This window comes from Phaethon aethereus, assembly GCF_964289735.1.
Source record: "Phaethon aethereus genome assembly, chromosome: 1".
Classification (NCBI taxonomy): Eukaryota; Metazoa; Chordata; class Aves; order Phaethontiformes; family Phaethontidae; genus Phaethon; species Phaethon aethereus.
This window is the reverse complement of record NC_138575.1, coordinates 55,576,986-55,589,526: the sequence shown is the minus strand read 5'-3', so window position 1 is coordinate 55,589,526 and position 12,541 is coordinate 55,576,986. Positions and strand designations below refer to the sequence as shown.

The following is a 12,541-nucleotide window of genomic DNA, read 5'->3' as shown; positions in this document are numbered from 1 at the left end:
ACCTGAAACTCTTTTTCTTCTGTAGCCATTCTATAGGCAGGCCTTCCTGTGGTGGGTGGTGATGAAGGAGCCTAGCAAAAGCAGCCTCTTGCCCTAAAATCTCCTCCTCAGTAGGAATCTTCTCCTCCTTAGCACAGTAGACTGTAAACAGGCATTGGTAATGGGACCGCCTGCTTCCCACCACCTTTTCAGGAAGCATACGGTGGCTGACACATTTCCCAATGTATACTCAAAAATCACGTCAGTTTGGATCAAGGATCTCTGATTACCAACAGGAAGCTATAGACAGCTCACGCTTTCTTGCTCTTCTGCAGCAATCTCAATGAACTTGGGAGGTACCTGTTATCACCTGATGTGCAGGGAAACAGAGGTGGGGAGGAAACTGGTGGTTTGCCCATTGCCTCGTGGGCAGAACGAGATAATGAATGTAGGTGGCCTCAGTTTCAGATGAGTGTTTGCTCCCTGAGGCTACCCTGTGACCTAGGGTATTACTTTTGTAATACTGATCAGGCCATGATTTTAAATTCCCTTCTGCTGGGCCTCTTCAAGAGTGAGCAGTGAGACTTTCCCATTTTTAAGTGTATATCATATTTCTGGTTCTAGACAGTTTGATGGGAGCAATACTAACTCAGCCTTCAAGGCCACAGCATTCTTTTCTTTATATTTCTTGGAAAAGAAAAGGCATCAGTAGTCCAACAGGAATCTTTCCCTTGTAAGGCCCCTGGGACAAAATTTCATATTTTTTCTGAATATGGAAGCGATGGGACAGCTGTCATAGGAATTCTCATTTGAATATATGCCAGCAGTAAGGAAAGAATATTGCTTCATGCAGGTAATTTTTAAAAACCTCTTAGAAGCTGTTCATCAGTTTGAAGCTACCAGAGGAGTCTAGTGGAAAAGGAACAAGAGACATGGATGTATTCAGGGTCCCAAAACTAAGCACTTTACATTGCACACCTTACATGTGCTGAAAAAGAAGGTGGCAAAACAACCCACCAGAAGTATCCCTCCTCCTCCAGCTCTTCTCTGAAGACGTCTGCTTGCCCAGCTCCACGCAGCAACCCTGTTTTCACAAGTGCAGTGATGCCAGCAGCTATTTTTGCGCTTAGCTCAGGGCAGCGCTTCAGCTGCTGGACATGTGTGCGAAACTGCTCCTTTCCTTTGCAGACTCTGCATCCCAGCGTCCTCTAGGAAAAGTGCAGGGAACGTCATCTTCAGTCCCTGCCCTCCAGCAACACAGGGAGAGGGGCCAATCACTTCTCCCTCAAAGACATTGTCCACCTGTGCTGAGCCACTATGAGCTTGTTTTTATGAGGGGGCAGCTCATCTTCCTGGCTTCTCTTCAGAAAATGGAGGGGTTGCAGGTTGTATTTGGGCACTGTGGGTCACTGATGATGGAAGAAGGGAAGTGAGAAGAGTCAAAGCTATTGGTTAGTAAAGGAGGAACAAAGCTAGTAATGCAGGATCTTTCCATGGAGGCTGAAGGGATGCCTAGATGCAGTGAGTGCTCTTCTGCAAGCAGGTCTTTTCCCAAACCATGGGTCACAGCACTCAAGAGGTGAAAGAGGTCCAAAAAGCAGCTCTTAAGTGTCTAGATTAATCAGAGAACGGCTAATATGCTTAGCTGCTAATAGCAAATAAAGGCAGTTATCCTCTCCTTGGCCAGGGTGGGCACCAGTGGGGAGCAGGTGAGCCCCAAGGGCTGCACGCCTGCCAGAAGTTTGAAACCAGCTGCCTTAGAGGAAACAAAACTGGCTGAGGCCCCCCTGTGACATGAGTGTCATGGTTCAGAGTGGCATGGGAAAGGATGGGAGTTCCCACCGGCAGGTAGTAAGGAGACTTGTACTTTGTCACCCAGACCAAAGCTATGGGTCAGCATTTTCTCCAGGTAACAGCTAAAAGGTGGAATAAATGGCTCTTTCTACTGGCCCCCTCTGGGTTTTGTGACTGTGCTGGAAGAGAATGGGAATGCTGTTACCTCGAAGGACACTTTGGCAACTGAAGTTGGCTGCTGATAGTCTAAAACCTCTTGAGATGTTTCCCTGTGAAGGTAAATGAAATGAAGGTGGAAGGGTGGTTCAGATCCAGCTGACCACTGTGGGCCCTATACAAGGTCAGCCAAACCATTCCCACGTTTTGATGTGTTTGATGACAAAAAAGTTGGAAATCACTAAACTGAGGTGCAGGAACTGTTCTTCTCAGCCATCTTGAACATAAAGCTGGTGACTACATCAATGTCAATGATAAGTGCAAGTGGCAGTAGAGTTTTGTTATAACTGAAGTCCACTTCTCTGTCTACTAGGACTGTAATTGAACATTTGCATGCAACTTGGCTTTTTTGCCTAAATTGCCCTTTATTGTCTGGATCTAAAGGGATCTGAAGCAGTAGCTTTGAGAGCCTTTTATAGTCCCTGCTACACCAAGGAGGGATGCTGTCAGGGCACCACCAGCCCTGCCTGTCTCTGCCCAGCACCTCCTGGGGCTCCCCCCACCCTGCCCAGGTACCAGGAGCCCATTTCAGCCCCCTGGGGCCATCAGCCCCTGCCCCAGCAACACTGCAACAGGGCCAGTCTCCAGCTCCCCACAGCCCTGCCCAGCCATGGCCCCACTGCACCAGGGAGGTGTCCGATGCCCAGGGCTGTGTCTGACCCCAGAGCCCCTCACCAGGCCTGATCCTGACCCCACCAGCAGGCTGATGTCCTGGCCCAGCCTGTGTGTGTACGGGAGGGAACTGAGGTTTTGACAAACTGAAAGTTAAAATGAGCAGATAAATTCATTGCATTTTGAACAGGTTTTGTTTTTCCCCCTGTGAAATTAGATGAATCATCTCTGAACTGATTTTCTGCTGACAGGAAATAGTGAGACTTAACATGTATAGCTGGGCCTCAGCAGCAGGAGGGTGGAAAACCTGAACCAGACAAAAATCAGAGGATCCAATTAACTGCATTTTTAAGAAATGTGAATAAGTGACTCTCAGTTCTCCCATCCCCAAAATGGGGATGAGCTTTACGTGTTTGGTGCTCTTTCTAGGACTTGTAATGTCATCTGTGGTGGACACTATGCTTTGCCACCTAGTGCCAGGTTAAGTATCACAAAAGGGACATGCAATAAATGCAAAATTGCCCTCATTTTGCAAAAATTCTTTGTTGTCTTGTAGGCATTATCTTTGGTTTGGATTACTGTTTTTTTTTTTCAAGTTAGTAGGCATATGTTACTGCTTATGATAATCTATTCTTTTCATGCTGTCTGGAAAGCGCTCTGAAGAGGCTTTCAGAACTAGCCCTGCAGTCTGAGCTGGCTCACATTTGTAGCACCAGCAAAATATGTTCTATAGGGTTTGCTGGCAGATCTTTGTTACTCTACCAGATATCTCTGTCCATACTGACGGAACGTGTAGAGACTGGCAGCATGGAATACCATTGAGGTCCTGTTGGTCTTGATGGTCACCTCGTCTAGGATGAGGCAGTGAAGCTTGCTGTAATTGTGATGGCAAAAGCATAAGAGGGAGAGAGAATCTCTCCCAGCAAACATCCTCCCTCTCTGCTCCTTTTTTTGGGTCTGTGTTGCAGAGAAATGTGTACTACTTCTATGCATCCTAATTAAGCTACATTGCATGACTACAGTAATGACCTCTGGTGCCTAACTTCAGGCTTTTTGTGCTGCTAATCACACAAGGAATATCAGTATTTGGGGAAGAAGGCGAACCACGTTCCTTGTGTATTCACTACTGAATGAGATGACGCTGTATTCAGCGCTCTCTGTTGTATGCCTTGATTTTTCTCTGGTACTTCTGCATCCACCCCCTAATACGCATGGCTTGACTGCTTGTTTGTGAGATGGTCATGAGAATATATTGCCTTTTTAACAGTAAGGTAAGGGAATAATGGAGTAAATGCATAAGTGGAAAATCAAATAAGTAGAAGCACTTAAAATAATTACAAAAAATAGCTTCTGGTTGCAAAATGGACACTTGACATTTGATGGACAGCAATAACCTCAAAAGTGGAGTAAGGACAAGGACTACAACAGTGTGCTACAGTGTTGCTCTGGCATACTGAGAGGCTTTTTGTCTGGAGATGGTTGATGTTGTAGTTATCACTGCTATACAGGATTTAGACATACAGCTGCATTCCATCTGACTGTGTGTCTAAGCAAAACAGTCTTGAGAATACCAAATTACAGATTGGAGGAAAATCTTTTGTGCTGCATTATTACTCGTGCAAAGTAAGAGTTGCAGAGAATGGGGGAAATCGTTTTATTGTGAGGTAGAAAGACTTCCGTCCTAACTCCAGTATTGGCATTGGTAATGTGAACAGGGTTGTTGAGTATAAAAAGATTCAGCTTAAAGACACTGTAACAAGTTTAGTTTTTAAAGGACATCAGGGCTTTTATTAGACCTAGATGGGATGGAGCAGACACACAGTCATCCACCTGATTTCAGGAAACTTTAGGGGACATTAATAATTTCACTCTTCAATTTTTTATGCCACCTATTACAACATGAAGTAAATGTGTTACAGTCAAGTTCTCTTGCCTTTGTAAAATCCCCAGTGAACATTGCTTTATAAGCCATCCTGCTTCCAACATGGCTTTAAAAGCCTAGATCCAGATTTGCTGAATTTGCCATCTTATTCCCCTTCCCTGTCTCAGGAATAACCCCTCAGCTAGGAGACATCAATGATAAGAAAGAGTTAGAAAGAAAACATAAGTGGGAGAGAAAAATATGTTTATTTTCCTAAAGTCCTTTTTACCATAAATATATGAGAAAAGGTCAAACTGCCTGTATGAAGTTTTAAAGAATGGGACTTTGTGAATTAATTGAAGAGGTAGAGTCACCCAAAATCTTCAGGAGGTTCATTTGCTTTTCCTGTAGTGAAATGAGAGAGGAGTGAGGTGATATTTTTCCACTCATAGATCTTGCATTTCATTGAAATAGTGAAGTTGGTCACCATCATACCTAAACAGTGCAAGTGCCGTTTGTATACATCAGGTACCAATGCAGCAACACAACAATACTAAACTGGCTGACAGCCATTAAAATTCAAGGTAAATGAATCAGGAATTCCTGCGAGACACACAAAAATACATACAAAGTTTTAGCTGATAAGGAGGTGTGCATGCTAATAGCGTAGTCACCACATTGTGGATAAACAGCTTTGCATCACTTTGTGCTGCAGCCAAAGGTTTTATGCACAGAACCTGCTGTGACTTGATCTATAAACTGGCAAAAGACCAGTGGGCAAAAATTGAGATTTTTTCTTCCTAGCTTGGTATCAAAATATGAATAAAACAGTGCTTTCATATCTTTTGTAGACTCAATCTCTGCCAATTCTTTTTTTCTGTGTTCCTACCAAATAGATTTTACAGAAATAGTACAGTGTGCTTTATTTAGAGTGTGGTCTGTTTCCGTATGCCAGAGACTTACATGAAGCTCTGTGGTTTGACACAAGCCTTTTTATCTTTGTTCTTCGTGTTCCAATTTATTCCATTAACATTAGAGTGCCTTTTGCTATGTTAACAACAGCAAAGACTGGCAGAGAAAATAGCCCATTCTGAGGTAAATGAAATATATGGTGGATATTATTTCACGCATAACCTCTGGCAACATTAGCTTTGGAAGTACGGGGGGAAAAAAAAAATCCCTAATTGAGTGTTTCGCAGTAGCCAGAGGTATAAACCTCGGTAAGAGAAGCAGTGGCACGGCTTGTGGGAGTTTGTGCTACCTCACTTTCTTTGAAACCATTTTATTTTAAAGAATGAGATTCTAATTGTTCGCTTTCTTCTCTAATGTGAAGAAGACCCTCTGAAGATTAATACTGAGCTCCCTGTCTCACGTTAACTTTAAAGCAGAATTTCTAATTTACAAAGAAAAACAAAACTTTCGCTCTCTCGAGGTCCGTTCGGTTCCAGCACTCGGGGTTTATTGTTTCTTCCCTACCCAAACTCCACTCTTTTCGCGACAGGACAGCGATAGGCGAAAATAGGCACTTCCACGGCCTCCCAGATGTAGAAAAGGGGCAACTTGGTGACAGATAAAGTAGAAAAAAAACATTTTATTTTCCCTGAAGAAACACAAGCCGGAGCGCGGAGCGCCGGGCGGCGGCGGGGCGGGGCGGGCCGGCGGCACCAATCAGCGCCCGCCGCGCTGCTATAAATGGGGGCGCCGCCGCCACCGCCGCCGAGTGCTGCCCGCGCCGCCGCCATGGCTGAGACCGCCCCAGCTGCCGCGCCCGCCGCTGCCGCCCCTGCCCCCGCCGCCAAGGCCGCCGCCAAGAAGCTGAAGAAGGCGGCGAGCGGCGCCAAAGCCCGCAAGCCCGCGGGCCCCAGCGTCACCGAGCTGATCACCAAGGCCGTGTCCGCCTCCAAGGAGCGCAAGGGGCTCTCCCTCGCCGCGCTCAAGAAGGCGCTGGCCGCCGGCGGCTACGATGTGGAGAAGAACAACAGCCGCATCAAGCTGGGGCTCAAGAGCCTCGTCAGCAAGGGCACCCTGGTGCAGACCAAGGGCATTGGTGCATCCGGCTCCTTTCGCCTTAGTAAGAAGCCTGGAGAAGTGAAGGAAAAAGCCCCCAAGAAGCGCGCGGCCGCGGCCAAGCCCAAGAAGCCAGCGCCCAAGAAGCCCACCGGCGCCGCCAAAAAGCCCAAGAAGGCGGTGACAGCAAAGAAGAGCCCCAAGAAAGCCAAGAAACCGGCGGCCACCGCGGCTAAAAAAGCAGCTAAGAGCCCCAAGAAGGCGACTAAGGCTGCCAAGCCCAAAAAGGTGGCGGCAGCAGCGAAGAGCCCGGCCAAGGCGAAGGCAGTGAAGCCCAAAGCTGCCAAGCCCAAGGCAGCCAAGCCGAAAGCGGCTAAGGCAAAGAAGGCGGCGCCCAAGAAGAAGTAAGCCCCCGTGGAAGAAACTTCTAGGTCTGCGCTTAAACCCAACGGCTCTTTTCAGAGCCACCCCCATTTTTTTAAAAGGGCTGAAGCGCTGCGGTACTCCCCGCTGTGGGGAAGGAGACACGGGGTGAGGGATGTAGGGGGCAGTGACCTGCTGCGGAGAGTGCTCCGTTTCGGTTGGGGGACCGGCGGCGGGCCGGAGCAGTAGCGCCGGGGGTGACCGACCCTCCTTCCGCCCCGCCGCGGCCCTGACCCAGCGCTAGGACTTCGGAAAGCCCGCACGGCGCGGGGATTGGCTGCGGCTCCCGGGAGCCCCGCCCAGTCCCGCCCCCGAGACAGGAAGCAAGCTGCGGAGGAGGGGTGCAGAGGGCTGCATGCCCCCAGCGAGCGCGCTGCCGCCCATCAGTCTCGGTAACCCATTGCAAAACGCGCCGCCGCGGCTCTTTGTTACTTTAATGAAGTTCAAGCTCTTTTCTTGAAATTGTTGGTGGCTCTGAAAAGAGCCTTTGGGTTTCTGTGGGGAGAAGGTTCCCGGGCACTGTTCTTCAGCGTTCACTTGGCCTTCGCCTTGTGGCTGTCAGTCTTCTTGGGCAGCAGCACGGCCTGGATGTTTGGCAGTACCCCACCCTGCGCGATCGTCACCTTGCCCAGCAGCTTGTTGAGCTCCTCGTCGTTGCGGATGGCCAGCTGCAGGTGGCGGGGGATGATGCGCGTCTTCTTGTTGTCGCGGGCCGCGTTGCCCGCCAGCTCCAGGATCTCGGCCGTCAGGTACTCCAGCACGGCCGCCAGGTACACCGGGGCGCCGGCGCCCACCCGCTCCGCGTAGTTGCCCTTGCGCAGCAGCCGGTGCACGCGACCCACGGGGAACTGCAGCCCGGCCCGCGACGAGCGCGACTTGGCCTTGGCGCGCGCCTTCCCGCCCTGCTTCCCGCGGCCGGACATCGCAGAAACTCAGTAACAACACATAAAACTCGTAGAACAACGAGAACGCCTCCGCAACTCGCCCTTTTATCCTTTCTCAACCAAAGGAACGAATTTCGATAGGCTGAGAAGGTGACATTGTGAAAACAGCCAATGGAAACACGGATCGAATTCTAACCAATGGCGATGAAGCACGGAGGGGTGGTATTCTAAAATCCTCCCTCAGCCAATAAAACCGAAGACTAAGGCAAACTGTAATTTCCATACCGACTCTATAAAAAGAGAGCGTTTACATCCGTTCATAGACCACGATTGTGGTTTTCCTAGTAGTCAGTGCTGAACGAGTTATAATGCCCGAGCCGGCCAAGTCCGCGCCCGCGCCCAAGAAGGGCTCGAAGAAGGCGGTGACCAAGACGCAGAAGAAAGGCGACAAGAAGCGCAAGAAGAGCCGCAAGGAGAGCTACTCCATCTACGTGTACAAGGTGCTGAAGCAGGTGCACCCCGACACGGGCATCTCGTCCAAGGCCATGGGCATCATGAACTCCTTTGTCAACGACATCTTCGAGCGCATTGCCGGTGAGGCCTCTCGCCTGGCGCACTACAACAAGCGCTCCACCATCACCTCGCGGGAGATCCAGACAGCCGTGCGGCTCCTGCTGCCGGGTGAGCTGGCCAAGCACGCCGTGTCCGAGGGCACCAAGGCTGTCACCAAGTACACCAGCTCCAAGTAAGCTGCCTCTGTGCCCTCTGCCAGACCTCCTCGACCCAAAGGCTCTTTTAAGAGCCACCCACCTTTTCAGTAAAAGAGCTGATGCTGTTGTGGCTTGTTCTTGGTGTTTTTGTCTGTCGCAGGTACTTCCTGGGGAAAAGAGCAATAGCGGTGTGGGAACGCTATCGTAAGGGGAATGGGGGTGTATGCTTTTGCAATAAACGACGTGTTCTACATCTGCCGCGGCAGAGCAGAGCATGCTTGTAATTCCATAGAAGTACCCCGCGAGCCCACTTCACTCTCGTGTCCGGTTTAAGAATGAGTGAACGGTGTAGGTGTTCTCTTTAACTGCCTGAAACCAGCATGTTCTGGACAGGCCGTGCTTGTTCTTTGTCCCCGTGAGGCGCTCCAGCAGAACGGGGATACAGCGAAAGCCCAGATGGTTCCACATGACCTTGTGCTTTGTCTTTCCAGCAAAAAGCTCCGGGCTGGACCCCCGCACACACCGTTAGCGTCCCCGCGGGCGGCCGGGGGAGGCAAACGGGAGCGCTTCCCGGCGTTCTGGCCCCGCCACCGCGCAGCCCCGCCTGTGGCCCTTAAGCACAGCCTACCCCCCCAGTCGTCTTCCCCGGCTCTCGCCCCATTCTCCCTCCGCCGCCCCGCAAACCGCGCGGCCGCGCCGCCGAGCGGGAGCGGGCGGGGGAAGCCAGAGCCGCGTCGCTCGCTGCCGGGCTCCGTCCGACCTGAGTGAGGACTGCGCGGCGCTCCCCAGCAGGCGGGCCCGGCCCTCTGGCGGCGCCGCTCCCGGGAGGGCGGCGATTGGTCGCGGTGGCTCTCGCGGCTCGGCGCCCGTCCTCGCGCCACCGCGGAGCTCTCCGCCGAGGAAAGCGGGGCCTTGCACCGGGGCGGGGAAACAGTCGGAAGCGTTCGCCTTACGCGAAACGTCGGCTGCCGCCGCCTGCGCCTGCAGCGTTCCTGCCGCGGCCCTGACCACACCGCGGTTACTGAGTGGGAGGAAAGAGCGAGCCCCGGGGCGGGGGGCAAGGAGGCTGCCGTGCGAAGGAGCCCCTTGCCAGCAGTCCTGATGCCGGGGCCGAGGTGGGGGGGGTGCGCCGTGAGGGGGAGCGGATTGGGAACCGGCCGAGGCGTGGGCGGCGGGACCCTGCTCCGCAGGTCGCCCAGCGGCGGTTCCCGCCACCTCCTCGCCGCCCAAACCGCTATTCGTGGAGACGGTCCACGCACTCCTCCTTAGACAGCGAGGGAGCCGGCGCTAGCGCGTTCTGGAGGGCCGGAAAAGAGCCAGCGGCCGGGCCGGGACAGCCCGTGTTTGGAGGGGGAAGGGCGGGCCGGTTCGGCGGCTCTGGAGACGGAGGGGGCGGGGCGGGTTCCCCGCCGGCGAGGCGCGGGCTTTTCGAACGCTCCCGTCGCCCAATGGCGGCCGGTTTCGCGCGGGCGGCCAATCGGCGGTGAGCTCGGGCTATAAAGGGCGCCGCCGCGGAGCCGCTGCTACGGCTCGGTCCGTGCGGAGTGCGGGAGCGCAGCAGCGGGCGGGGAGCGATGGCGCGCACGAAGCAGACAGCGCGTAAGTCGACGGGCGGGAAGGCGCCCCGCAAGCAGCTGGCCACCAAAGCGGCCCGCAAGAGCGCGCCGGCCACGGGCGGCGTGAAGAAGCCGCACCGCTACCGGCCCGGCACGGTGGCGCTGCGCGAGATCCGGCGCTACCAGAAGTCGACGGAGCTGCTGATCCGCAAGCTGCCCTTCCAGCGCCTGGTGCGCGAGATCGCACAGGACTTCAAGACCGACCTGCGCTTCCAGAGCTCGGCCGTGATGGCGCTGCAGGAGGCGAGCGAGGCCTACCTGGTGGGGCTCTTCGAGGACACCAACCTCTGCGCCATCCACGCCAAGCGCGTCACCATCATGCCCAAAGACATCCAGCTGGCCCGCCGCATCCGCGGCGAGCGTGCATAAACTGGTTGGCAACATTTTGAAAAAACGTTTTAACCAACACAAAGGCTCTTTTAAGAGCCACTACGTACACAATAAGAGAGCTGTAAATGCTTTGTAATTTAAGTGAAAATGTGTGTTTTGCCACATTTCCAAAGTGACAATATTTGAAGTTTACATTTAATACTACCATAATTTTTTCTCAATATTCTTTCATGGTTTTTATGCAGAAAACCCGATTAAACCAGGCACTCGGCATTCCCTGAGAGTTCATAAATTTGTCTTGACTTCATTGCTTTATTATGAAAAAGTTTGTCTTAAAACATAAGATCTTCCAATGAAAATTTATCATAATTCCAAAGCAAAAGAAAAAAACCCAAATATAGTCACTACTCCTGAAAACTATACACAAAGCATTTACAGCCCTTTTTATTGCTCATGTAGTGGCTCTTAAAAGAGCCTTTGGGTCTGTGTGAGCTGCCCTCGGGGCCTGCTGGAACCAGGGAGGGGCTGCGGCAGGAGGCTCAGGCGCGCTCGCCGCGGATGCGGCGGGCCAGCTGGATGTCTTTGGGCATGATGGTGACGCGCTTGGCGTGGATGGCGCAGAGGTTGGTGTCCTCGAAGAGCCCCACCAGGTAGGCCTCGCTCGCCTCCTGCAGCGCCATCACGGCCGAGCTCTGGAAGCGCAGGTCGGTCTTGAAGTCCTGTGCGATCTCGCGCACCAGGCGCTGGAAGGGCAGCTTGCGGATCAGCAGCTCCGTCGACTTCTGGTAGCGCCGGATCTCGCGCAGCGCCACCGTGCCGGGCCGGTAGCGGTGCGGCTTCTTCACGCCGCCCGTGGCCGGCGCGCTCTTGCGGGCCGCTTTGGTGGCCAGCTGCTTGCGGGGCGCCTTCCCGCCCGTCGACTTACGCGCTGTCTGCTTCGTGCGCGCCATCGCTCCCCGCCCGCTGCTGCGCTCCCGCACTCCGCACGGACCGAGCCGTAGCAGCGGCTCCGCGGCGGCGCCCTTTATAGCCCGAGCTCACCGCCGATTGGCCGCCCGCGCGAAACCGGCCGCCATTGGGCGACGGGAGCGTTCGAAAAGCCCGCGCCTCGCCGGCGGGGAACCCGCCCCGCCCCCTCCGTCTCCAGAGCCGCCGAACCGGCCCGCCCTTCCCCCTCCAAACACGGGCTGTCCCGGCCCGGCCGCTGGCTCTTTTCCGGCCCTCCAGAACGCGCTAGCGCCGGCTCCCTCGCTGTCTAAGGAGGAGTGCGTGGACCGTCTCCACGAATAGCGGTTTGGGCGGCGAGGAGGTGGCGGGAACCGCCGCTGGGCGACCTGCGGAGCAGGGTCCCGCCGCCCACGCCTCGGCCGGTTCCCAATCCGCTCCCCCTCACGGCGCACCCCCCCCACCTCGGCCCCGGCATCAGGACTGCTGGCAAAGGGCTCCTTCGCACGGCAGCCTCCTTGCCCCCCGCCCCGGGGCTCGCTCTTTCCTCCCACTCAGTAACCGCGGTGTGGTCAGGGCCGCGGCAGGAACGCTGCAGGCGCAGGCGGCGGCAGCCGACGTTTCGCGTAAGGCGAACGCTTCCGACTGTTTCCCCGCCCCGGTGCAAGGCCCCGCTTTCCTCGGCGGAGAGCTCCGCGGTGGCGCGAGGACGGGCGCCGAGCCGCGAGAGCCACCGCGACCAATCGCCGCCCTCCCGGGAGCGGCGCCGCCAGAGGGCCGGGCCCGCCTGCTGGGGAGCGCCGCGCAGTCCTCACTCAGGTCGGACGGAGCCCGGCAGCGAGCGACGCGGCTCTGGCTTCCCCCCGCCCGCTCCCGCTCGGCGGCGCGGCCGCGCGGTTTGCGGGGCGGCGGAGGGAGAATGGGGCGAGAGCCGGGGAAGACGACTGGGGGGGGTAGGCTGTGCTTAAGGGCCACAGGCGGGGCTGCGCGGTGGCGGGGCCAGAACGCCGGGAAGCGCTCCCGTTTGCCTCCCCCGGCCGCCCGCGGGGACGCTAACGGTGTGTGCGGGGGTCCAGCCCGGAGCTTTTTGCTGGAAAGACAAAGCACAAGGTCATGTGGAACCATCTGGGCTTTCGCTGTATCCCCGTTCTGCTGGAGCGCCTC

General features: G+C 54.7%; 5 protein-coding genes across 5 annotated transcripts; 3 read left to right on the top strand and 2 right to left on the bottom strand.

Moving 5' to 3' along the window:
* Nucleotides 1-6,154: 6,154 nt before the first annotated feature.
* LOC309407561 (histone H1.01-like) lies at nucleotides 6,155-6,877 on the top strand (the record flags this gene model as incomplete). The annotated part of the gene is made up of 1 exon (XM_082003111.1): nucleotides 6,155-6,877. The coding sequence occupies one exon, from the start codon at nucleotides 6,155-6,157 to the stop codon at nucleotides 6,875-6,877; it is 723 nt and encodes a 240-aa protein (XP_081859237.1).
* A 478-nt stretch (nucleotides 6,878-7,355) lies between these two features.
* Nucleotides 7,356-7,815, bottom strand: LOC309407681 (histone H2A-IV; the record flags this gene model as incomplete). The annotated part of the gene is made up of 1 exon (XM_082003279.1): nucleotides 7,356-7,815. The coding sequence occupies one exon, from the start codon at nucleotides 7,813-7,815 to the stop codon at nucleotides 7,426-7,428; it is 390 nt and encodes a 129-aa protein (XP_081859405.1). The 3' UTR covers nucleotides 7,356-7,425.
* A 329-nt stretch (nucleotides 7,816-8,144) lies between these two features.
* On the top strand, nucleotides 8,145-8,575 carry LOC309415194 (histone H2B 1/2/3/4/6; the record flags this gene model as incomplete). The annotated part of the gene is made up of 1 exon (XM_082012643.1): nucleotides 8,145-8,575. One exon carries the CDS (start codon nucleotides 8,145-8,147, stop codon nucleotides 8,523-8,525), a length of 381 nt encoding a protein of 126 aa, XP_081868769.1. The 3' UTR covers nucleotides 8,526-8,575.
* Nucleotides 8,576-10,060: 1,485 nt separating this feature from the next.
* Nucleotides 10,061-10,471, top strand: LOC309416978 (histone H3.2; the record flags this gene model as incomplete). Its single annotated transcript, XM_082014365.1, has 1 exon — nucleotides 10,061-10,471. The coding sequence occupies one exon, from the start codon at nucleotides 10,061-10,063 to the stop codon at nucleotides 10,469-10,471; it is 411 nt and encodes a 136-aa protein (XP_081870491.1).
* Nucleotides 10,472-10,971: 500 nt separating this feature from the next.
* On the bottom strand, nucleotides 10,972-11,382 carry LOC309409427 (histone H3.2; the record flags this gene model as incomplete). Its single annotated transcript, XM_082005580.1, has 1 exon — nucleotides 10,972-11,382. The coding sequence occupies one exon, from the start codon at nucleotides 11,380-11,382 to the stop codon at nucleotides 10,972-10,974; it is 411 nt and encodes a 136-aa protein (XP_081861706.1).
* Nucleotides 11,383-12,541: the final 1,159 nt, after the last annotated feature.